We start from the raw sequence: 24,673 nt of genomic DNA, 5'->3' as shown, positions 1-24,673 counted from the left end.
TGAGATAATCAAAGCAGTTTTATTAAATTAAAATCAAAAGTTAAACATTCAGTGTGCCTGAGAAAGGTATACAGACCAACCTATTCCCCACACCAGACTGGAAGATATGTTCACTAGACATGTGAAATGGGAGACTTTGTCCCAAAGCATCAAGCCTGGAGCTAGTTTGGCTCCCTCTCACTCTGCTCTGCCCTTTGCTAGAGATCTGCCACCTCGCTGCCTGCCTGCAAGCAGTGTCCCTGCCTGTACAGCTCTTGTGCTGTGCCCTTCCCAGCACACCCTCTGATCATGGGAAAACCTGGTCAGTGCCAGGCCATGTTTCAAGCTGGTCAATTAGAGCCTGTTGAGCCCCAAGACCTGGAAGCTGTAGTGAAGCAAGATGCAGGGAGTGATGGCAACACATTTCCAGACTGAAGGGATGCCAGAAGATGTTTCTGCTTGGACAAAGCCAGGTGGGAATAATGGCAACAGGGGATGGAGTCTGGATGCAGAAAGCCAGTCGTGAGCCAGCACCACAGGGCAGGTTAGTGCCCTATTTGTGGCTTTCCTGGCATTTATTAGAGCCTCCTCTGCAGCAGGGAGAAGAAACAGTACTAGGGGACAGCAAGGGACTGCCCCTTGCTCTCTGCCCAGATCTGCTCTCCACTTCATTTGACTTTACCTCTGAAAGCTGCTGCACCCTTGTGCCATCTGTCCCCCAGCAGCAGGAAGGGAGCAGATTCCAGTTGGCTACTGCAGAAGAGCAGGGAATTGAGGGGAGGTGGCTGCACAAGAAAGAACTGAAACAAACTGGGAAATAGGTTGAAGACAGGGTTTGGTAGATCCGGCAGGTCATGATTGAACTGTGATCCTAATTTTCTTGGCTCCAGCCATTACTTGCATTATGGGCTGTAAATGCTGCTCCCTGCCTTCCCCAAAGACAGACTGGAAGAGGAGTACAGCTGTGATGACCTGCAGGCAGTGCAAAATGAGACAGGCCTTTACACAGCAGTGTGTGAAGACAGTGGGTGAGGCTGGGGCTGAGAGAGAAGACTGGATGAAGGCAGTGGTGACCTGCAGCAGGTAGGGGACTTAGATCAATTATCAGCCAAAATTATTCCCTGCAAAGGTCTTGGAAGGCCTGTGGCTTTGTTTACAGGCCTGTAGCACTTTGGATTTTATTGGAAGAGGCAGTGCAATTGAAGCACCGGTTTCAGGAGATCAGCCTCCATCAAGGGAATCACAGCTTGGAGCTCCGCTGGCTGAGGTAGGACATCCACTCCTTGATGGGGGGGTTCCCTGCAGCCACCAGCTTTTTCAGAAAGGCACTGGGCCGTAGCTCGGGCACATCAGGGTGGACCTCGGAGTATTTCTGCAGTTTAGCCAGCACGCGGGGGAGCCCCACGGTGGAGGCGTAGAACATGGGGCCGCCCCTGTGCTTCGGCCACCCATAGCCATTGATGTAAATCACATCCAGGTGCTCTGGGCCTGATGCTATTCCCTCAGCCAGGATGGCAAACCCCTCGTTGATGAGGGAAAACAAGCACCGCTCCAGGATTTCCTCCTGGTCTATAAAGCGGCTCTTGATGTGATGGGTGTCTCTGTAGTGGGACAGGAAGCTGTGGAGCCATGGGTCTGGCCTGGCTGTCCTGCCCCCAGCCTGCTCGTACTGGTACCAGCCCTTGCCGGTTTTCTGGCCGAAGCGGCCCTGCTCACACAGCAGGTCTGGCAGGGGGCTGTAGCGCTGGCCGTGCCGCTGCCGGGCCGGCGTGCCTGCAGGGAGGGATGGCCCAGTCAGGCCCTGATCCTTCCGAGACCTCCAGCCCACATCCAGCCCAGCCAGGTCAGACATGCGGAAAGGGCCTAGCTTAAACCCAAAATCTTCAAGAACCTGATCTACTGCTTCTGGTCTGCTTCCTTCCTCTAAAAGGAAAACTGCTTGCTGGACGTACGGAAACATCATGCGATTCCCAACAAACCCAAAACAATTCCCTACCACCACTCCCACTTTTTTCAAGGCTTTGGCCAGCTGCATAGCAGTGGCGATGGCGGTGGGGGACGTGTGGCGGCCGTAGATGATTTCCAGCAGCCTCATCACGTGGGCAGGGGAGAAGAAGTGGGTGCCAATGACTTGCTGTGGGCAGCTCGTGGCAGAAGCTATTTCGTCGATGTTCAGGGCTGATGTGTTTGTACACAGCAAGGCTCCTGGCTTGCAGATCTTTGACAGCTTGTGGAATATTTCCTTCTTCAGTGCCATGTTCTCAAACACAGCCTCGATGACTAGGTCTACATCACGCAACAGATCAAAGTCCACAGTGAACTGGAGACGTGCAGGGTTATGGAAATCCAGGGCCTGGGCACCCCTCTCCATTTTCATAGCCTCACGTTCCAAAAGGAGCATCACAGCTTTTCTTCCCTTGTTCAGATATTCCAGATCCTGTTCCAGGGCTACCAAAGGTATGTTGGCCTTAACCAGAGAAGTCACAATGCCTCGGCCCATCGTTCCCAGCCCTAGGGATAAAAGCAAGATAGAATCAAAGACTATTAATAGAAAATTAATCTCTTGAAAGTAGCATTTCCTTTGTATCCCCAGGATAAAAAGTGGAGGCCTCTTGAAAACAAGTAGTGCACACATAGAAAACAGATACCGAAGACTGGGAAAAAGGAAGGTGAATTTGCTCTTTCAGTGAGCCTAAATGTTTGAAAAGAGGTAGCACAAAGGCAAGTTAGTACTCTCACAAGCTTACAAAATGTCAGTGGGATTCACCCAGTGTGCACAGATTGTGTGATTCATGTCTTATCTCTGCAAAGTTTTATACCTATGGAAACCAGGATCATTGAGGAGTGAGAACCTGGGGATCAAAGAGAGAAGCTCTGAGTTACATCTTCAACCCTGTTATGACTTTCTGCAGGCAGGTTCAAAGCAAGATTTCACCCTGAGGATATCAGTGCCTCACTGTTCCTGTGAGATGGTCTGTTATGGGCATTGAGCAGATTTACTTCCCCAGAGATTTTGACACTGGTAAAGTTCAAAGAGTTGGTTTCTCCCTTGTCCTTCCCAGCTTCCTCTTTGTCTCCCTCCTTTTCTCCCTCTGTGCTTCATTGCGTGGTCTTTGAAGCAAAAAAAAAAATATTCTGTGGCTATTTCTGTAAAGACTTGGATGCTGATCTGCTCTAAACTTTGTCTCTAAGGCCTCCTGTGTCTCTCAGTGCCTGGTCAAATGGGATGGAACTAATGCAGTGTTCTTAATCTAGATTTCAATATCTTCTCTTTCTTTTTAAATCACTCTGCCACATCAGTAGCCTTTTGCCTTTGTTCACTTTCTGTCAGGTACCTCTGCCCACCAGGAACTCTTCAAGCCCTCCAACATAGGCCATTCCTAACTTCTGGAGATTCTCAAAGTCGGTTTTTCTTGTCCAACCACACAGTTAAAGCTGTTGTGCAGAATTCCTGTAACTGAGAATCCATTCACACTGCAATTTTTTCCTCCAAGGTCTGTAAATGTGTTACCCCCAGCTCATACCCCCAGGGAATACCAGTGTAGAGATCACTGTCTTGATCCTTTGCACCAGCTCTGTCCTCTGTGGCATTAAATGAACCTGTCCTTTCCTGTGACACACGACCCACACCACTGATCCTGCTCTCCCATGGTGGAGGCTTTCCCAACTAAGTTAATACAAACTAGTCAGGGAAGGTCAGCACAATTTTACCAGCTTTGAAAGTGCGGTGCCTTTGAATGGAAGGATTATTAATATCCTAAATATAGCAACAACCAGGCAAAGTATAGGTTTGTTATAATTCTGTAAAAATGATTTTTTTAATCTCAGGTTTACAAATGAAAGTCAGCTAAACAAATAAACAGAAACAAGGGGATTAAAAATTTTGTCTAAATCAGCTTTGTAAAGAAGAGCTGAAATGATGTCATCATTTAAACAAGTTCCAGCAACCAAGGTCAGACAAGGTAGAATGGTTTTTCTGCATGCTACACACTCTTGGTTTAGTTACACACTCTTGGTTTAGTTCTGCCCACCTTCAGCTTGTGTGCACACAAGACAGTTCAAACATTCCCTGCTTAGCCACCAGAAGAGTTTTTACTGGCATCACTAGCTGGCAGCCTGCTTACAAACCATTTGCTCCTGAGCAAATGCTGAAGTTCTTTTCTAGGAAATTAGATTCACTACTTCATAATCAAGTTCTGTTGAAAACTAATTTGAAAATAAATCCAGAATAACATGAACCAACTCTAAGTAATTCAGTGTCTATGGTTTGCTGGCTGAAAAAACCTGAACGTGAGTAGCTCCTCCCACTGGACTCAGCCTTTGACACAGGACCAGTTTAGAGACAGGTTTTCCCTGGTCCTGGTGACCCACACAAAGTGCTTTTTTCTTGCAGTGCAGGAGGGTAACTCACCCCCCAAACCCAGCCCCATCTGTCAGGCTCTCTTTAGATATCAAGCTGAAGTGTTTGCAGTCCCACATGGCTCCTTCTTGAAGTCTCTTCCTTCCCACCATGGAGGCCTGGGGTTTCTCTCTAGAATTTCCAAGTTCTCCACATGTCCTGAGTCTTATGCACTCCTGATCCTCCCAGCTTCAGTCTTGTGACTGAAATCCTAGTGATTCTCTTGCCATATGAACACACTGTCTTTTCCTAAATCAAAATCACTTTTGTGAGCAGGTGTTCCCCAAGCTTCTTTCCCAGGGAATCTCTGCAGTGGTGGCAGGTGATTCCCCTGGTTGCTTTCATCATGAGCACTCCATGTAGGTTTTAGCCATCCCATGAGAGACAGGCACACATGCTGTAGTACTACACTTTCTAGGCCACAGGAATATGTATCTTATAGATAAGATATGAGCTTGCCAAGCTTGTTTCTGACCTAAAAAAGCTGTCTCTCAACTTCCTCCAGAACTCTGCAATGGCCTGTATGAAATGATGTTTAATGAAGCTGGCAGAGAGAGTAATGAAAGTCCCAAGGGGTTTGTTACATTAGAGCTTGCACAGCATGATTCCCCTGGAAATATCTCCTAAATTCGGGCTATAAAACTAAGGAGAGCTTTGGCTATCTAGCAGCAAAAGAGGCATTTCTGAGGATTCCTCTTCTGCAATTCAGAAAGCCAAGTGATCTTGGGGAAGAATATATTAGAGCAGAAAAAAATGGCAGGGGATCATTAGGCCTTACATGTGTAGCAGGCTGTGGAAGAAAGAGGAAGGGAGATGCCTCATGCTCAGCTCAGATCACACAGACTGAACATGGTGAGGAACTGCTGCAGAATTTCTGCTGTATGTTGCATTTTCTTACTCAATAATGTTCTCCCTTCCCCCAAACCAGGAAAAACCCTATATTCTCTTCTTCCATGCAGGGGACTAATTTCATGTCCAAGCACATCTTTCCAAAAAAGACTGAAATCTTCTTCAGGAGCAAGAACAGTGCCCAGCCATCCTACTCCTGGTCTTTTATTGTGAAATGAAGCTTTGACATATAATTAAAACTACACTTGTACATATGTAATTTCAGGCCAAATATGGGTATGACAAATCCATTTGCTGGGCAAGCTGAGTGAATAATGATGGTTAATTATTGATTTGTCACGTGAGGAACTTAGAATATGAAAAATCATACAAAATTAATTTAAGGACTTTAAAATACAAATTTCAAAACAAAAGAACTTGAAATATGTACAAGGCAGATCATGTACAGTCACGCACCACAGCAATACCTATCTGTGGAAAACACTCTGAACTACAATGAATATTTGGACATTAAAATGCCTGGCAATTGAAATAATCCTTTATAGATTGGTAAAAATATGCAAGGACTGTTCTGGTTTTCCTGATAAAAACAACAATAAGCAATTGGCAGTAATGGGCTGCTGTAGACTGAGGCTGCTGCTTTCTCTGTTTCAGGGTATCAGTTTCAAGCAGAAATAATGTGATACTCCGGGCAAGCAGGGAGCTGTGGGGAGATGCAGCTGCAAGGGACAGACAGTAAAGAACCTTCTTCCTGGGTGTTGAGGAACCAGAGAAAGTGAAAAGATGTGGGAGCCAAGAGTTCAGAACAACAAAAGCAAAGGAAACAAAAAGTCAACATGAAAAAGTCAACATGGTCTTCTAAGTTGCTTCTCACAGTGCAGCAATAAGAGATGGAAGTAGCAGCATAATGCAACATGGTTTTAGTGTGTGAAACAGCACAGCACTGTCTGTGGGAAAGTGGGGTCTGCATGATTTCTGAGGAGCCTAAATTGAAGCAGCATCTTTCTCTTACTGCCCAACAATTAATTTTAGTGTGGGGCTGACTGAGCACCAGCACAGGCTGCCTAGAGAAGTTGTGGAGTCTTCATCCTTGGATGAAGAGCTGTCTGTTTAAGAGCTGTCTGGACATGGTCCTGAGCAAGTGGCTCTAGGTGACCCCATGTTAGAAGAGATGTTGGACAAGATGACATTCAGAGGTGCCTTCTTGCCGCAAGGATTCTGTGGTTCTGCCCCCTGTTCTTGCCTTGGCTCCCCATCCCTGGGGTGCAGTTGCTCCCTGCCAGTAGATAATTAACTGGATGTGTTGAATGTGGTTAATATAAAGATCGCCTGTTACCCTAGGCATGCTAAGCAGGAGCAAGAAAGAAACCTGTTGGGACCTGGCTATGGTGTAATTACTCCTGGAATACTGCTCCCATTTTGGCTATGCACATTTTATGATATGTTGAAAAATTTGGGAAAGTTCAGGGTAAATTAAATGACCAGAGTGTGGCAGATTGTGCTTTGCAGAAGAAGTATCAAAGCACTTAGTTTATTTTTTCTGCAGAACAAGGAGTTAACTTGGGCATTGTCTGTAATCAGCTATGAAAACACTGAAACCTGGAGGTGAGGTTGGGGGAATTTCAGACCATAATTCAGAAATCTGTCCAGAGATGAGTGACAAATACTTAATCCAATGAAAGAGACATGCAGCCCAACCAATTCTGCTTGGAAATAAAGTAGAGATGATGTTTCTACTAGAAACTTTCAAATAGAGGTTGCATTTGTCCTCAGAATTCCCTCTAGCTCAGTTACAGCCCCAAAATAGGAAGCTCAGCCCTAACAGCCCTTCTAGCTAAACTGTCACTGTGATTAGATCTTTGCAAGTGTGTTGTTCTGGCATGGTTTAGCAACACAGAGCACAAAATGTTCCCCCTGGTCACCTGGTCATTCCCCCAAACTCCAACATGGGCCCTCCTGTAAAAACACTCACTGCAGGACTGACCTCCATGGTAATGACAAAAGTATGTGTCCAAACTTCTGTGCTCTTCAAGTCATAGAACAAATCTGGTAACAATTAATGCCTCTTTACCTGAATATTTTAATAGACTCAGATCCTTCTCACAGGGTCTGCGGATTGATGTTTAAAACCCCATTTCTATTAAAAATATGGCATGGCAGCTAATGAAGAGAACTTCCAAAAAAATCTCTGTGGCCTAAAATGAGTTGTCAGACAGCTCAAGAGTCCTGAGAAGCACCCAGAAAAAAAGTAGTGTTGATCTGGTGAGATTTCCTTGAAACAGAATGGATATTTTCCAAGTGCTCCATTACTTGTCTAACCACTTTTGAGTGCTACTATCAACAGCTAGAGCTGAAAGATATTTTTTTTTAATCTCAGCAGTGCATTGAAGGTTTTATTTAAATTGCTCTTATAAAAAATTAATGAAGGCATTATCTTGCTGGGCTACAAAATGGCAGGAGTGGATCCCAGTGAGATGAAATCTTCTTAAAATACAGCTGTCAAAACATTTTTGTATTAATATATCCCTGAGTGACTCTATGCACATGCACTTGCAGTGCAGAACTAGACCAGGAGGAGGAGAATTTCCTACAGACCTGCTTCTAGCACGAAGAAAAACCAGGTCTTGGTGTTTTAAAGGGAGCAGGCTGCTTATGGTCCCCACACGAAGCTGTCTCTGAAGCGAGAGAAAGATATTTTTCCAAAGGAAGAGGACACATCAGGTGCTAATCTAGCGGCATGCGAGTTGCCATCTGAATTTGGAGCTTCGCAATGCAGTGACAACTTCGCCAATGGGTGTGGAGTATCTGTGGATGTGAAGGGTGTGAGCTGGGGACGGTGCCCATCCCGGCAGCTCGCTGTCCTTACCTATGACGGCGGCCTTGCGCACGGGCTGCGGGGCAGCGCTGCTCCAGGAGGCTCCGCTGGGAGTTGCCCACCTGCGCACGGCTCTCTCGGCGAAGAAGGCGTACTGCAGCGCCCGGGCCTGCCCCGAGGTCAGCAGCACCTGGAACAGCTCCCGCTCCCGCCGCACCCCCTCGGCAAAGGGCCTCTCGGCGGCGGCTCGCACGGCCTGGAAGCACAGCTCCGGAGCCAGGCACCCCTGCGCCTGTTTCTTCACCTTCACAAGAGCTTCACGCAGAAACGCTTCCATGTTGGGCAGTCGGGGAATTGGCTTAAGGCTGAGCCTGCGGGGTCCCAGGGGCTGACCTGGGGAGAGAGAGATGGAGTTACGGAACAAAGCATCCACATCTTTTTAGATGTAGCCTTTCCAGACTTCCAGACCCTTTTCCACAGGCTGGGATGTCAGTCTGCCTCTTCTTCTCCAACTCCCACTGCATGAGGGCTTGCATGGCACAGTGAGCGGGGTCTAGAACTAAAGCTTCTGACATTTCTCCTTTTTTCTGCTTGCTCTGACAATTACAATTTTTCAAGTCCCTTCTCAGACCTCAAAAAAAGTAAGACTTTATTTTCAAATAAGTAATTCTCTCCTTCCTTTTCTCAGCTTCAGAGTGCCCTGACTTTTCAGTTCTCTCTCTCTCTCTCTATAATCATAGCTGCCACTTTCATATGGATCTTTCCATAGGCTTCAGTAATTAAGCTTTCCTCCAGTATTGTTTAGTATTCGGGACTCAGTTGACACCAGCCAGAGGCATTCCAGCCAGAGGCCTGACCCTTGACAAGAGAGTGGAAAACATACCCTGACGTCTTCCCTTACTGGAGGAACCCCTCAAGTCACTTTGGGACTAACCAATAGGAGATCTCACTCAGCATGAGTTGGGCAGCAAATGGGAGAGTTCATGTTTGTGTCAGCAAGGGATGAATCAAGCAGCCACACAAATATGTGAAGTTTATTACAGAGAGAGGTTGCTATGGTGATACCTAGAAAGGGTTTTAATTGAGAGAGCATAGTGATGGTTCAGATGCCAAAATTCTCTGTCTTCTTTGTAAGTACAGACCTGGCATTATTCAGGTGTTCCTCTGCTCTGAAGTCAGCTTGCTCAGTAAAGACCAGGGAGGAGCAAGATCAGCAATTCAGGAGGTATCCCCTTGATACTGCAGCATTCTCACAAAGACCCTGCTGTCACTGCAGCCATATCCAGATCATTAATTGCAGCATGGCACTGCATGGATTGCTAGTGCTGTCCCCAGAAGCAGCCAGGACTGCCACCAAAGTCAGGTGGTGGGCTGAGAACCTTATGCTGAAGCTCTCTGGGGACAGTGTCTCATTGCTCTGGCCTCTTAGATGAGCTCTGCCATGGGGGCACACTCCTTACAAGGCAGCATATTGCATCTGGCTTTCTCTTCCTGTTGTCTGAGCTAGGGAAGTGCCAGTGCACCAGCAGGATACCCAGGAAATCCTACAGGGGCTACTGAAGAGTAGGAAAAATGGCAGTACTGCAGGCATGGCTGCCTGAGATACATGTCCTGACTCTAGCTCTTCCTCCAAAACTGAGCAATGCTTAGGAGAAACTGAAATACAAGTTTCCAGGATGAGTTAATTCACTGATTTATTGTAATAAAGGTCTTCAGAGCTCAGGTTTTTAATTAAGCCTCTTAGTGAGCACAAAAAGATGAACACTCACTGTGTAAGTAGCTTCCCTTGTAATCACAGTTCATAAAAATGTTTTCACATTGACAGTGGATATAATTTGTATCAGCCAGTATTGCAGGATTTAGTCAGGATAATGTTCTTTTATTTTGGAATAATTTTCCCCCTAAGTTTTTAACCCAGAAATGCTCTTTATATGCAGTTCTTTATTTAGGACTTAAATAGTGGGTTATATTCCATCACACGAGGAACACTCAGGCTTGTCCCAGAAAGCTGATCTGATGGCTGGAAGATTGGGCAGATCAAGGGACTTCATATGACATCCAGTGGAAAGGGCTGGAAAAACGGAATACCACTGGGAGTCCTTAAGCTTGCTCTTCAGGCAGCAAACAGTACTCTAAGCACAAATAGTGATGGGGGACAAGAGGCAGTTCCTCAGACTAAAAAAAAAAATAAACTCAGGGTGCTGTAATAAAACCTCTTATTTTAGCTGCAAATGAAATAGGTTTTCTACAGCACCTCTGTGCAGTATCTTAGCTTCTGAAATGCTAATAAGAATAAAGGACATATTTATGATCAGGGAAGAATTATCAGAATCCAAATCTGGGAAGAGGACATCAGTGTGGGACACCTGCAGTTGGTTTCTGAAAGCAAAGCAGCAGGAAGATGATGAACAGTGCCAGACATGAGTGCTGCAGGAAAAGCATCATCCACACACAGGAGCTAACACAGCAGGAGCTAACACAGGCTCCAGCTTTGTTTGCCAGTTTTGTAGTCCAGGGGGCACAAAGGGCAGATCCAGTCTATAAAATTTCTATCAGCAAATGCACCATGTATGCAGGTAGTATCAAATATTATGTTATTTAAAGAAAGAAATATCATCCCAGAGTTGTAAACTCTTGGGACACTATGAGATGGCACATGCAAGGGTGCCTAATGTTCTTCCTCATGCAGGGAACTGCTTATGGATTTATGCTGAATAAAGCTGAGCCCAGCCCCTCAGGCTGCCAGAGACAATTCCAGGCCATGTCAGACCTTTCACAAACTCTGTTTTGTGTCCAAGGGACACTTGGCCAGGCCTCTGTCTAAGGAAGGTGTCAGCCAGAACCTTGAGCCCTGGGGAGAGATTAAAATGTCTTGATATTGTGCATCTTGGCAGAGATAGGTCATGGAAAGGCCTTGCAGCTCTAAAGGAAGGCCTTTCTTCCAGCCTCCATGTCAAAGATGCAATTACCCACTGGCAGCATCTGTTCCACCCCTAGCTTTGATGAGCCTCAGAAGGAACAACTGCTTCCTCTGCAGAAACTCCTAGTAGCTTACAGGCAAAAACTCATCATCTCTCCCCACAGATTAATACCTGGGGGACTTCAGCTACTCCAAATTGCTCTGGTTTTCCTTGGCTCTTTGGTGCAAGGAATTGGTACTGCTCTGCTCTGAGGTCAATCAGCAGATGGGGTCAGAAAAACAAGGGGTATATATGGAGAGTTTCAAAGTCTGCTCTGTGGAGGCCAGGAGCCAATTTTTCCTCCAGCTGAGGAAGACCAAAGCAGACCAACAAGAAGTGGGCAGGATGAGATGCAAGCTGCTGCATGTCTCCAGCAGTTCCAGACATTTGTCAATTTTGTGATGCCATCAGCTGGGAAAAGCCTGAAATGCATCTCTGGAATATGAAATGCAACTGCAGTGATTGTCAAGCAAATCTAATGAAGGGATGTTCTCCTTGTCCCCAAGGATTTAGCTCCTGTCTAAACAGACATTTTTAAAAAATGCCTTCAGAAGCAAAGATATTTCCTTTAGCCTGGAGAAGCCAGTTTGCCTGAGAGGTCAGGGAATTATTCTTGCTTCCTATCTGCAATATATAAATACAATGAAAATTTTTCAATGAAAAATCTAACTCAGAATCAGTAATTGCCTCTGTGTATTCCTACACCCACTTACTGTTTCAGAGCATCTTTTGAAGGTGTTCTTCATTAGGAAGAACCCATAAAAATGTATAGATGAGGATGCTCTCCCAACGTGCCATCAAAGTAGCTCTGTCAGCTGTGTATCACAACAGTAATCAAGGACCCCTGATACAGTAAGGCAGTCATTTGAGACTGATCTCTTGCTATGAGATACTTCAGCTCCAGTACTGAAAAAGCTTTAGAAGAAAATTATTTCTGAATTGATTCTTTGAGAGTTATCTTGCAGTACAGCCTTCCCAGGAATAGAAATTCCAGTGGTGACAAAACCAGTTATTTAGCCAGACTGCTCTGTAAGAAGTCAGCAGTTGTAGCTTCATGTTTTTAAAAAATCTCATCAGAAACAAAATTCTGCATTCCACACAAAGCCAGTGGAATTTTGTGATGGTATTTTTTTTTTGTACATTCTCTTTGGTTTTATTAAGATTATCTGAAAAGCATTCGCTGAAGGGAGAACTCCATCTGAACAAGCTCCAGACAAGCTATACAAGACTGTCATCTCTTCTGCAGTCCTGTTAGTGCTTGATGGAGAAAAATGAAAGTTTTGCCTTGTCTTTGTAGACAGGAAATTCATTAACTTTCAGCAAAGGCCAAAGCAAGGAATGACTCAAAAGAAACATACAGGCCCTGGGTTCACCAATCTCTCAAATTATTAGATAACCTGAGGGTAAATGGTGCATCAAAACTTGTCTTGGTCTTCTGCGGGGTCTAATGAGAAATTTTTCAAGCAGGAAAGAAACAGATGAACTAGCTCACCAGTGTTTTCACTGTTAAAATGTACTTTAAATGCCAGTAAAGCTGTTGGAAAGAGTCTGAAAGCATTTTTAAAGTTCTGTGGGAGTTGATATATAGTGTGATGTGAAACACCGTCAATGACATTACTCATTTTTGCTGGGATAATGCAAAGCAGAAATAAACAGAGTGAAAATCTAATAATGAGTAAGACTGGGACAGCTACCTGCAGGATCTTCAGCCAGAATCCTTGTATGCTTATACAACTCAAAAAATCCCCAAAAAACCAAACCCACATTGGTAGCTACAATTTCCAAAGAAGATGAAGCTAAATAACAGGATTTTGCCAGTATTGGTAGTGGATATAAGCTCCAGAAAGCAAGTTACCCTAAGAAATAGTGTGGTCAATGCTTCCTTCCTGAGGGTCTCCTGTAAGGCCAAGCTGGCTTTCATGACTGTCAGCCACTGCACAATGTCTGTCATGGAAGAAACAAGCATGCAAATATCTAAATTTCACCTGATTGCACATAGCATTTGTTGAAATCCAGAATGTTTTCTGGTTTGCCAGTTCCAGCAATGTATTCATTACTCATTTCATGACACACTGCTGCTGCTGTCATCAGTACTGGCATAGATTTTGTGCAAAGCATCATCCGGAGCCCAGAGGGTACATCACAGGGAGCACTGTTTGTTGGGTTAATTTGCCTAGAAGAGTGATAATATTTCACTGCTCTCCCAACAGATGGAGAAACATAATTCTCATTCAAAACAGACAAACTCAGTGAACCAAAGTACCTTTGTTTTTCTTAGAAGCAGCAGTGAAGTACATCACCCATCTCTTGCTAAAGAATTATATTTAGTCTGATGACATAAAGGAAAGAGAAAAGAGGACTGCTTATGTCATTGATTCTGTACTAGAAAATTAAGCCCTGATGTGATGTAGGATGAATACAGTGAGAGGGATGGGCATCTGCTGTAGAAAACCCAGCCAAAGTATACCTTGGTGCCTGTCTGGTGTGGCTGCTACAGGGAAGTATACAAGACATTGATATTTAAGAACAGTCAATTATTTGATTAACCTTAAAATATGGTGCACTGTTATCTAGGACAAAGCTTAGGCTTCCTCAGCTTCTAGCAGAGAGAAGGGGCCTTGTCTGTAGTGAAGAGAACTGGAGGAGCAAAACCAGCATCCCAGCTTGGACAGCATTGCCTGTAAAGGCCATGACATCAAAGCAGGAAGGTTTTTTTTACCTTCCTACATTCATCTCATTGTGACAGAGCCCCAGATGAAATCCAATGGTGAGGTTCCAAAGGTACAAGGAGGTTGGCAGTGGAAAAATGCCCTGTTTTCTCTATGGCAATGGTCCTTATGCTGCACAAGGAATGTTCCTCTTCTTCAGTTAACTCCAGCAAATTTGATTCTGTTTTTTCTAAGATGGGGTAAAAAAAATCTCTCCCCATCCCTCCCATCTGCACAGGCCATTTTTTGTACATAGCACCCAAAGGATTAGGGACAGTGTCACTTACAGACCATGGATCATTAAATTGAGCACAGGATGTGCCAGCCCCTCCACTACAGGGAGAAAGTTATTTTTGCTCAGCCATTATGCTCAGCCAGAATGCATGCAATGCCAGCTGACATCCAGAGCTATATATGGATAGAGCACTTACTCCCCAAAACCTGTAAAGTGCAACATCCCAGAGGAGCACGTGAGTTTGGATATACAATTAAAAAGCAGGAGGACTTGATATATATCTGTTCTCTCAATCTCACTTGAATTTCTGCAGCTTTCCAGCATCTGATTTTTTTCAATTCAGAAAACAGGAAACAAATTCTGCAATTAATTCTATATTATATGGATGCCAAAACTCAAGAATGGAACATATAAATTAGAACAAACCGGTGGGCTTTTTTCTGATTCTTTTCAGCCCTGAAACATCACCAATTATTTCCTGGTACTGCTACAATTTGTTCCTCACCAATCACTTTGTTTGCCAAACGGATTGCTGCCTCAATGGTGTTTTCTTCCACGATTTCATCAACCAAGCCCAGCTTCAGTGCTTCAGTTGCTGGAATGTGTTTTCCTGCCATAAAAAGAGAAATAAGGTGACTACAGTGGAGCCTGATGGGCAATTTTGTTCTTTTCCATCTGATCAAATGACTTGTGCAGCTGGTAATTAGCCCTCATGGGTGGAAGCAAGTAGAATTACAACCCAAGCAGCCACACAGGTAAAAGATTCCTGGTTTCTGGACCAAGCTGGTATGACTGAATGCCATGTTCTTCTATAAAGACACAGCACTTACCTGTGGTGATCATATCGAGAGCAGCTGGTAGTCCAATCAGTCTGGGGAGTCGCTGAGTGCCTTCAGCACCTGGAAGTAACCCTATAGTTACCTCTGGCAAGCCCATCTGAGCCTAAAATGCAGTAAAATTAAACAAGAAATCTGATCAGAAAGAGTGGTAATTGGAAACTGAGCAAAATAGAGGAAAGACAAGCAGATGTGAGTCTCATTGCTCCCCTAGGAAGCCTCAGAATTTCTACATAGAAACTTCATCCTTGCTTTTTGCTATGTAAAATATTTAGGGAAAAAAACCCACTTGACCATTTGAAGGATTCTTGTACAAATGCACAATGAAAACATGACCTTTCAGAGGATTTGTGTGTTAGTACAGCACTAGGGGACAGCTGTAGGGCCAACAGCATTCCCTAGATTGACACACGTGTCAATTATGCTTTCAACTATGCTTTCAACAGTTGTTGCCAGCTGTTGGAGGGCACACTGGCTTAACTTCATGTCCCTACTCTAATTCTTGCAAGTTTAGTAAAGAATTGGAAAGAACCTTAAAACCGTCTTGTTTCACTACCTGTCATGGGCAGGGACACCTTCCACTGCTCCAGATTGCTCAGAGCCCCATTTAACCTGCTTTGAACACCACTGAACTCTTACCTAATCTTCCTTCAAGTGTCTTTTGGTGCATTTGATATCTGGGAGAGTCACAGCAGATAAGCCAGGGGCAGCAGGAAGTGTATGGAGGTCTTCTCGTAAAAAAATGTATCTAGATTTTGTTGCCTTTAAAAATAGTTTGCACATTTTCTATTGAGCTTTTAAGAGATTCTGAATTACTTTAAAACCACTACTTATAGTTCCAGTAGTCATGGCACTTCATGATGTGATTTTAGTGGACATGGTGGTAATTGGTCAAAGGATGGACTTAGTGATCTTTTCCAAACTTAATGATTCTGTGTTTCCATGGCCCTCACCTTAGGTGACACTGAGGATGATGTGAAGTATCTCTTTATGCTGTTACAGCAACCCACACTGCCACAGAGAAAATGACTCACTGCAGAAGTGAGGGGATGGCCCTGTCAGTGAGGAGTCTGTACAGAGACAGGTACTGCTCAAGGTGGTTCAGTACTCCTGAACCTTGAAGGAGGGGATTGAAGAAAAAAGCCCAGATCATTCCTGAAGGCTCTTCAAGCTGTTTTTTGGTTGAAATGCTCCCTGGGGATCCAGAGCTCATGAGGAATCTAACCATAAGTGCTCCATGCTAGCTGAGTTTCAACTCCCTATAGAAACTAGGCCGTAAGCAGAAAGAAGTACAAAATTCACAGGGCTGGGAAAAAAAAAATAAATAAGAGAAAGTCACGCTGCATGAGTCAGTAAGATACAGCTGTCTGCATCAGAATATAGATAATGAGACCTAGGGCAAATTAACATTTGGTTTCTGAAGTTTCTACGCAGCCATCTTATCCTACTAGTTACTTTATATTTAGAAATGACTTGAAATTAGTTAGTTCGTAAGGCTTAGGAAAGACGTCAAGGGTGCAGGTGCAGGTGCAGAATGTCTGAGCACACAGACTTGTGTCCTATAGCTGTAAAGCCCCTCTCCTCTAGGCAGAGGGTCCCGGGAAAGGCACCCTGTCCCTCTGCTGGTGCCATCTGTACCTGGCTCCAGCAGCCTCCGGCAGCCCCTCTGGCCCGCAGGGTGTGTTACCTTCACGTGTGCAATGCGGTAGTGACAGCCCAGCGCCACCTCCAGGCCTCCTCCCAAAGCCACGCCTTCGATGGCCGCCACCACCGGCTTCTCGCTGCTTTCGATGAGAGACACGATGGGGCCCAGGGCACCTTCATGTCTCTTCGGAGAGGAAAATCCTCGGATGTCAGCTCCTGAGAGAGTATCAAAAGATTAGGAGGAATTAGTAGGCGAGGAGGTGACTGAAACAATCTTTCCCTCTGTGCTACTGGACACAGCTGCTCGCAGCTGCCCAAGCCCTTGCAGAGTGTGCTGCTGGCAGGAGAATGGTTAACAGGAACCAACCCCTTTTGGGACAACCTTCAAGGAACCCTGGATCTTTGATCCTTTTCACAGAGCTCCGGGGAAGGCTGAGTACAAAAGTACAAAGTAACTGTAAGGGTCATGCAGTCACTGCAGAAATTTGCAAACATTCTCGGTGTGATATTGAGCCTGGAATAGTTTAGTGCAAGTTACTACGAACAAGCAATGTAGAACTCCACAGAAATTCCCTAGCTTTTCAGGCTTCTTCATCTGGAGATCTGTTATTCACTACTGCCCCACCTGAGGTACATTCAATACACTAGACCAGTAAATGGTCCAGAGATTTTACATAAATCAAGCTACAGAGACTGAGGAAACACCAGGATGTTATGGAGTTGAGCAGCTGTCCCTCATTTCAGAATGAGCAGACCAGCTTACTTCTGGCCTATTTCAAGATCCAGCTTGTCATGTGCCCCATGTCAATTGTGGCACAGCAAAATAGACAAAGCACCCTCTCTTATGGCCATTTCCAGTCAAATCAGGACTTTTGCCAGCAGTGTTATGAAACAGAGAATTTTCAGATATGATGGGTGGAGAGTGTTTCATCTTTTGTTCAGCCTGTGTTTGATGTCTTACCTGCACTGAATTTCCTATTTTCACCACAAATCATAACAGCTTTCACTGAGGGATCTGCATCTGCTTTCTTCAGCCCATCCTCTAAAGCCTGGAGAACTGCCAGGCTGAAATAAAATAGAGATTTAGTGAGTAGCCATCAAATGCAGCCCCCTTCCAAAAAGTCTGTGTTCTGAACACTGAGCAGCCCAGTGAAAATGAGCACCATGTCCAACAGGCAGTCTCCATGCCTGGCTGCTGCCACAGCCTCTCCAGGTGAATCCTGTCCTTAGTCTCCCTCTTACCCCAAGGACAAGCACCCAAACCCAACAGGCTGGCTGCTACCTGTCAGTCACTGCCTGGAGAACTCATCTTCAGGCTATGACACTGCTGTTTCCACAACAAGCAGCATAGGGAAATATTCTTTTGAAGATGTGTTTATGAATTAAACATTCACATTTTCAAGAAAACAGTTTAGCATAATTTAGAAATAATTAATGCTAAACCACTGACAATCTAGGAACTTTTTGAAAGGAGCTCTAGGGATAAAAAAGTTATCTTTCAAACACCTGACACAGGCTCTGCTGATGTTAATAATGCTTTCATCTTGTGAATATCTGCACATAGGTCCAGACTTAAATTGGTGGGATCCTGTCAAAGGGAATTTGGGCATGAAACACTACACAGAACATGTCTTGACTCATCTGAACAAGTAGCTCTGCAGACACCAGCAGCAGATGTGGCCAGCAAAGAATTAATGAAGAATTTCAAAATGGATATGTAGAAGCATAGTGTTTTTTCAAATCAGATATTGAAAAAGTCTGACCCAACTCAATGTCCACTTTGCATTTACCTCTTTAAAGCTAATTCATGTGTTAATACGGATGGACTTGGAGAACCTAGTCTGTTTTGGAAGGTGGTAACCATAGCAATAGTAGGTAAAAATAGAAGCATTAGCACTTTAGTAATAGAATTATTAATACAAATTTTATGTATATATAATTTAGATACTAAAATGTACTGATATACGCAAATACTGATATTGTTTGTGAGAGACTATTCTGTGTAGAGATGCCTCTGATACAGAAAATCTGAGCCACAAGCAGTTGAAGGCTGCAGGAATAGCCAAGAAGAATCATCCACACTTGCCCAGTCCTTTATAAAACCAGCTTTCCTTTCTTGACCTTCTGCAAACCCTGGGCCCAGCTCCACACGTGAGTTTGGTGCTGAGGAAAAGGGATCAGAGCTCTGCTGATGCCCAGTGGAGAGCAGCAGTGTTAATTACACAGAGCTAATAAAAAGGCTTGAGGCACAGTCAGCTTGTGCATGTTGCTCTATGTGTTAGAGGGCATTTCATCTAAAAAGGAAGTTAGTCATGAAGTAAATGAAAAACACACCACTGTACTCTTGTGTGCAGACATTTTTACAGAGCAAGGCTTGCAGAATTCATGTGAGAATCCATGGTCTGCAAAGGGAAACCTGTGAGCCCAAGGAGCTCCCTGTAAGCCAGCTGTGGGAAGGAATCCCAGCCAAGCTCTGCATATTCTTCCTTCAAAATCAAAAATTAAAGACAAACCATTGGCAAAATCTAACAATCAGGGCTCTTAGCTGAGGAGGACTGTCTAAGAGGATCTCCAGGACCATTTGCTGCCTGTATAAGGCTGAGCTACACAGGAGAGTCTCAGAGGGAGCCCTGAGACCTGACATCCAGAAACTGGGAGAAGTGTTATTTTTGGAGAGAGTACAGCCAGTTATGTACCAATTGCTCAATACAGACATCAAAGACAACTCTGAAATGTGATCTTAGTTGTGGTTCTGAAGGCTGAAACTTAAAATGAGAATAATTTGGCCATGCCAAAGTAAAACTGTGAGGTGAGACAGTAAAGGTCTCTCCAGTGCATGTAGGTCCACATAGCAGAACATGAAAACCTTTCCAAATTTCATACACGAAATGTGTTTTAATATATTAAAAAATTGTATTTTATCTCCCTTCCCGCTGGCATATCTGTGGTTGTTGCTATTTGAGGAGCACCCACAGGCTGCACCCAATGCTTGCTGCTCTTTGAGTTCTGTTTGAGCATCAGTGAAAAGCCAGGCCACAGCAATATCAAAATCACCCAGGGTACTGGGAGATTACAGGAAAGCCATTAGGAAATATCATTACACTCTACAAACCATGGAGCAAAGAGGGAGAAAAAATATATTCTATGATCCAAACAAATGTGAAGTTACTAATTTGCAGCTATTGTATAGACAAATGGCAAAATTCCATCAGGAGCAGACAAGAAGCAATCAGTATTTCTGAGTCTGTTCCAGGCAGATGCAAAATGTCCAGCTAGAAGGGTTGTCTGCAGCACATGGGAAGGTTCAGAGCTCTGTGGAGGAAATTAGTTCCAAGCCCTCAGCACTTACAACAACATACTACTACCAAAATAAAAATTAGTCATCAAGGCTGCCACAAAATCACAGTTTGATCCTTGCCTCACCTTTATTAACACAACAGGATTGTTCATGGCAGTGAATAATTTAACTTGATATTTGCATAAATATATCTTCTATTTCCATATAACTTCTTCCCAATTGGAATTTTTGTGGGATAAAAAGGAAGAAAAATCAGACTTTTTGCAGTTTCTTGTTTTCCTAAGATGGAGTGATAAGTTTGCCTTGGATATGTCACAGTCCAACACATAGACTGCACTGCTTTGTCACTCATATATTTTAACTGGCACTAAAAGATGTAATTTTCAATTAAAGCATCACAGTAAAATATATGACAGTAGAATTATAAAAGTACTCAAGAGAATGCCAGCTTCAAACTGCTAGAGCATTAAAGAAACAAAAAGTCACTGTAATTTTCATAAGTATTTCATTACTGTGACACTGTCATTCATTTAGCAGTAACAATGCAAAATTCCCTCCATGCTTTCCAAGGCTGCATCCCATCCCATGCAGTCAGTTCCACCATGGGTACAATTTTGACTGCAGGAAAAGTGATTCTGCCAAGGTGATTCAGTGTTCCAGGTTTCAGGAACTCAAAACAGGTGCTGTTAAAGAGTAGGTCCACACCAGAGCAAGAGAATATTCTTGGAGATTACCATACCAGGTTGTTTTTATTTTATGGAACTCATTGCAGTGACTGTGACGTGCTGGATTGGTAACAGGGTTTAACTATTTACCTTAATTATTTCACATTTTAGCTGGAGTTTGTGAATGTGAATGATGCTCCTACCCCTCTCAGCTCCTAAATTATTAGGGCAGCCCAGAGAGATAAGGCCTTGCGGGGAGGAACATCAGGAGATGGGCAAAGATTCAAAAGAGGCTCTAACCCTGATGTGGTTGTCCAGCTTCTTTATTCCATGAGATCTGGGGGGAAAGAGAGCAAACAGGAAAGGCCATGGGCTTATCTAGGCTCTGGACAGGGAGGGCTCTTTGGCTCTCTGCCAACCCGTCAGGGCAGGAAGGAGGGGACCAGGCTTATCTGATCAGAGTCACAGGGGTCTCAAATCCAAAAGTGGAAAATGATGTTTATGGAAAGCATGCAGGTCTGGTACTTTTCCTTTGTATTTTTCTCAGCTTCTAATATACTTTAAAAACCTGCAAATCCCAAACCCAAGCAATAACAATTCAGGCTCTCCCATTGTCACAAGCTCCTTTTCCTTTGGATAGCTTCCTGCAGTGTTTTTCTTTGAACTAACTGCTGGGTGTTACATAATCCCCTACTTGAAATTGAGGACTTGTGTGCTGGAGTTACCTGCTCTGCTCTCCCTTGCTTCAGTGTCAGATCCAGCTGTGTAGTAGCTACTGTCACATACTGTTGTGTGACAAGTTGCTAATACAGCTTCAACAGTCCTGCACATAAATTAAGGCCAGAGCCAGAATGGCATGTTTTGAGTGGAATTTTAGAACAGTTGTTTTAGTAAGCAGATGCTTATTGATCCCAGAATTTTCTCTCTGTATCTCATCCTGGTGAAGTGCTGATCTGTGGGTAATCACATTCTCCCCTCATTGCTACCTGTCTGAAACTGCAGCTTCTCTCATTTCCTTTACATTTTCTGATTTTTAAGGTGATCAGAGTCAGAAGGACAGTCCTGGCAGCCAGGGAGAGCTTTTCCCAATCAAACCTTTTATGCTGTCACACTTCATATAATCCCACACATAAGCTGCCCTACTGCATGGCTCCCCCTATCCTCCCTGGAGCTTTTCTGTCTTTGTCAGCTCAAATGTTGAAATACTCCTTAAAGTCCTTCTAATTCCCAGTGCCAGCAGCCTGCCTCTGCTGAGAAGGGGTAGTCAGTCCTTCCTTTCCCAAGTCTTGTCTTTCTGCTACTAAAAAATTCCCAGTTCTTTGCATATCTGGATCCCTTCTCTCAATGCCATGGTCTTGTAAATGCAGATCTCTGAATACTAAACTTCTGCAAACCAAGAAAAAAACTTCCAAACAAATGAAATTTGGCATATGCCACCTCTGCTGGTGGAGAGAGTGATGAGCTTAAAGGGGAGTCTGTGTGGGAAGCAAATTTGCTGCCAGACTCTCAAGTCAGCACACATTTCTCAGAAAAGCACTGCAGGTACCAGCAGAGGATGATGTCAAACAGGAGAAAGCAAATTCCTGCCCACCAGTGGCTTCTAAAGTGCTAATGGCTAATGTGATGGCCCAGGAGGGGGGAAGTGGATAATGGAGACAGGTAGGGGAGGCTGGAGTACAGCAGCAAAAACTCACCAGTCTTAAAAAGAGTTTGTGCCTGCTGTGAAATGAAATTTTCAGGATTGCAGGGCATGGCTCCTGTCTTTAACTTTCACTGCCTGCTATCACCTGTGCAGTCCAACATTTCCAACAGCACTAAGAAACTTGCTTCTCGTGGTCCAATACAGAAATGTGCAGGAACAGGAGGAGCACCCAGGGATCAGAGTGTGCTCTACCTTTCCTAGCTGCAGTTACATCTCAGCTAACACCTACCTGATGGCAAGGGCGTGAGAATTATGGATCTCTTTTAAAACAGGTATTGCCCTGGTATGGCACCAAAGACCACAGATATGTCTCAAGTTGTAGTTTAATGGATCTGAAGTCTGCCAGGATATTCCTTCTTCCCTGTGGGGCTGAGGGACAGGACCACAACCACAAAACCTATCTCCCTTGGTGTACCAGAACTGCAGCTTGCTGTGAGGGCACTGCAGGGCCAGGAGCAAAGGGCAGCAAAGGCAGTGATCTGTTGTGAAGAAGTTGTTGTGCTGTTGCTATTCAAAGGCAGAGGTGACTTAGGGTTTTCTCCAGGACTTCTCAAAAGAGAGGAGTTAAGGTTCCTTAAACACATATCTGTTACTGCTGATGGTTGGACTCAGTGATTGTAAAGATCTTTTCAACATCAGCAAGTCTATAATTGTTTAGGTCTGTATTTTGTATTTTTCATTATAAGGATTGAAAGTTTATTGTGAGCACAGCCTGGAAGTTTTCTTAGACTAGTCTTGGGCACAGGAGATCCAAAGGATGTCTTACACCATACAGTTCTGGGAGTATTACGTGTCTGGTTCATCTAAACTCATCAAGTCACTCCAAATTTCTCATGGTAATTACCTGAGCATGTGAAAATGTTCTTATTCCACTTCCAAACAAGTTGCAAAAGAAGAGTGACCAGTGCCAACTACAGTGTAGCTTTTCTGCAGAAGAACATCATGTTTCATCTCCTTTTCATGCTCTTCCTTGTCTCCGTGAGCTTCTTTTTAACAAACTTTCTCTTTTGTAAATCAAGCACAACTGCAGTGTGGTTATTTTTGGCTTGTGAATACAGACTGAATAGACACTGTGGTCACTGTTACTGAACAACTACAGCTGCTTAGAAAGGGTTTATGTGCTATTCAGAACTAAAGGAAATAACCCCACAACTAATGTAAAGCCAAAAGCACATAAGTCCTTTTCAAGACACATGAAAAACTAAAATTTCAGAGGCTCCTACGGATTGGTGTTTGACTTTGTTTTTCACTGGCTCATGTTTGAGACTGCACAGGGCCCTTCTTTACCAAGATTGGTAATTAGAGGTCAATTCCTTAATTGTTTTTAAAGGCCAAATGAACTGTTTTCTGATAGCCCTGGCTGGGTTTAATCCTGGTGCCAGCTCTGCTTGCTGAACCACGCCTGATACCCATAGAGCCCTTTGCCCTCTTGGATAGCACAGGGATTCGCCAGGCAAGCACTGAGCAATGTGGGGCAGGCAATCAGACCAGGAAATCTGAGGACTGACTTGCACCAAACAGCGCTGAAGGCACTCCAGGCTGAGCTAGCCCTGCTGTGCTATGCCTTGCTGAAGCAGTGTCTTTATGTTTAAAGACTGGAAAGTGATGAGAAATAAGCAAAGTTTTTAAACATCCTCCAGGGAAGATGGCAGAAAGTATGGTTTGCTGAGCCTGGCACCTCTCCTGTGAAACTCCCCAACTAGAAATTATAACAAAGAGCAGAAGTTATGGCAAAGTTCATCATGTTGTTTGCAAAGCGAGATCCAAGCTACCTCTGAAGGAGCTGCCGGGGCCTCTGCGAGTACTGAGGGGTGTAGAAGTCCCGGCTAAGGCTCACTGGGGCCACCCTCCCTCCGGGCCTGGAGGGAGCCTCACTCGGGCTCGGAGAGAAGGAACGAGGTGAAAAGGAAGGAAATCGGAGAATCCTCCACCCGCTCACAAGGGGCCCCCAGGCCCGCGCTCCCCGCGAAGTGCCGGCGGTACCTGAGCGCGTTGACCGGCGGGTTGCAGAGCCGGATGACGGCCACGGCCGAGCTCCTGGCGTACTGCGCCATGCCGAGCGCTCCCGCTGTGTCCCCGTGTCCCCGCCGGCCCCGGGCCAGCCCCGCCCGCAGCCCGCCCTCACCGCCCCGGCCGGCGGAGAGCTGCCTCTGCCGGGGTGGCAAAATGCGCAATATGGACATTTTTCTTAAAAAAGGTTGTTCATTAATGTTTGATCTTTATAACTTCGAAGCCTAATCAACAAGAAAGGAGGTTTCATTCATGAAACAGCAGCTCACAAGCTCTAAGTGCTGTCCAGGCGTTGGGAAGAAATCCTTTTTGGTAGAATTGCCTTGTTAAGGTCTGGGGCTCCACATGTTTCGATGATCTCAGTCCTAGGGGAGGTTGACAATGCTTGGGAAGAAGGATGTGTGTGATGTGCCACTGAGAGTGGGCATACAGAATGCAGAACTCCCAAAATAAGTAAGAAACTGATAAAGCCAACCCAGCAACTGTGCTGAAATCAGCCCCAGCTGGGTAAAAGGTAATTCTGGCAGGAGCAGGTCATGACCAGCGACTCACAGACCACTGACCCAAAAGAAG

At 44.6% G+C, this 24,673-nt stretch overlaps 1 protein-coding gene across 3 annotated transcripts; it reads right to left on the bottom strand.

Annotated features, from left to right (window-relative positions):
- On the bottom strand, positions 1-24,199 carry EHHADH (enoyl-CoA hydratase and 3-hydroxyacyl CoA dehydrogenase). Of its 3 annotated transcripts, none has more exons than XM_004186233.6 (7): positions 24,074-24,199; positions 17,387-17,490; positions 16,469-16,641; positions 14,776-14,887; positions 14,451-14,555; positions 8,094-8,435; positions 1-2,490 (listed from the first exon to the last, which is right to left on the bottom strand). In XM_004186233.6, the coding sequence occupies exons 1-7, from the start codon at positions 24,142-24,144 to the stop codon at positions 1,220-1,222; spliced, it is 2,178 nt and encodes a 725-aa protein (XP_004186281.5). In that variant the 5' UTR covers positions 24,145-24,199; the 3' UTR covers positions 1-1,219. The 3 variants fall into 3 exon arrangements, with proteins under 3 accessions (XP_004186281.5, XP_072789451.1, XP_072789450.1); XM_072933350.1 differs by lacking the exon at positions 24,074-24,199 and adding an exon at positions 23,863-24,067 and having other exon boundaries at positions 1,128-2,490; XM_072933349.1 differs by lacking the exon at positions 24,074-24,199 and adding an exon at positions 22,935-23,846 and having other exon boundaries at positions 1,128-2,490.
- Between the last annotated feature and the right edge of the window lie 474 nt (positions 24,200-24,673).

The sequence above is a fragment of the Taeniopygia guttata genome, chromosome 9 (genome assembly GCF_048771995.1).
Source record: "Taeniopygia guttata chromosome 9, bTaeGut7.mat, whole genome shotgun sequence".
NCBI lineage: Eukaryota > Metazoa > Chordata > Aves > Passeriformes > Estrildidae > Taeniopygia > Taeniopygia guttata.
This window is presented reverse-complemented; position numbering and strand designations above follow the sequence as displayed.

Excerpts from the sequence above, each read along its gene's own strand:
- EHHADH (XM_004186233.6), bottom strand. The coding sequence starts at position 24,144 with ATGGCGCAGTACGCCAGGAGCTCGGCCGTGGCCGTCATCCGGCTCTGC. Across the intron at positions 16,642-17,386 it reads AAATAGGAAATTCAGTGCAG|GAGCTGACATCCGAGGATTT; the intron begins GTAAGACATCAA and ends ATACTCTCTCAG. Across the intron at positions 14,888-16,468 it reads ACCGCATTGCACACGTGAAG|GCTCAGATGGGCTTGCCAGA; the intron begins GTAACACACCCT and ends ACTGCATTTTAG.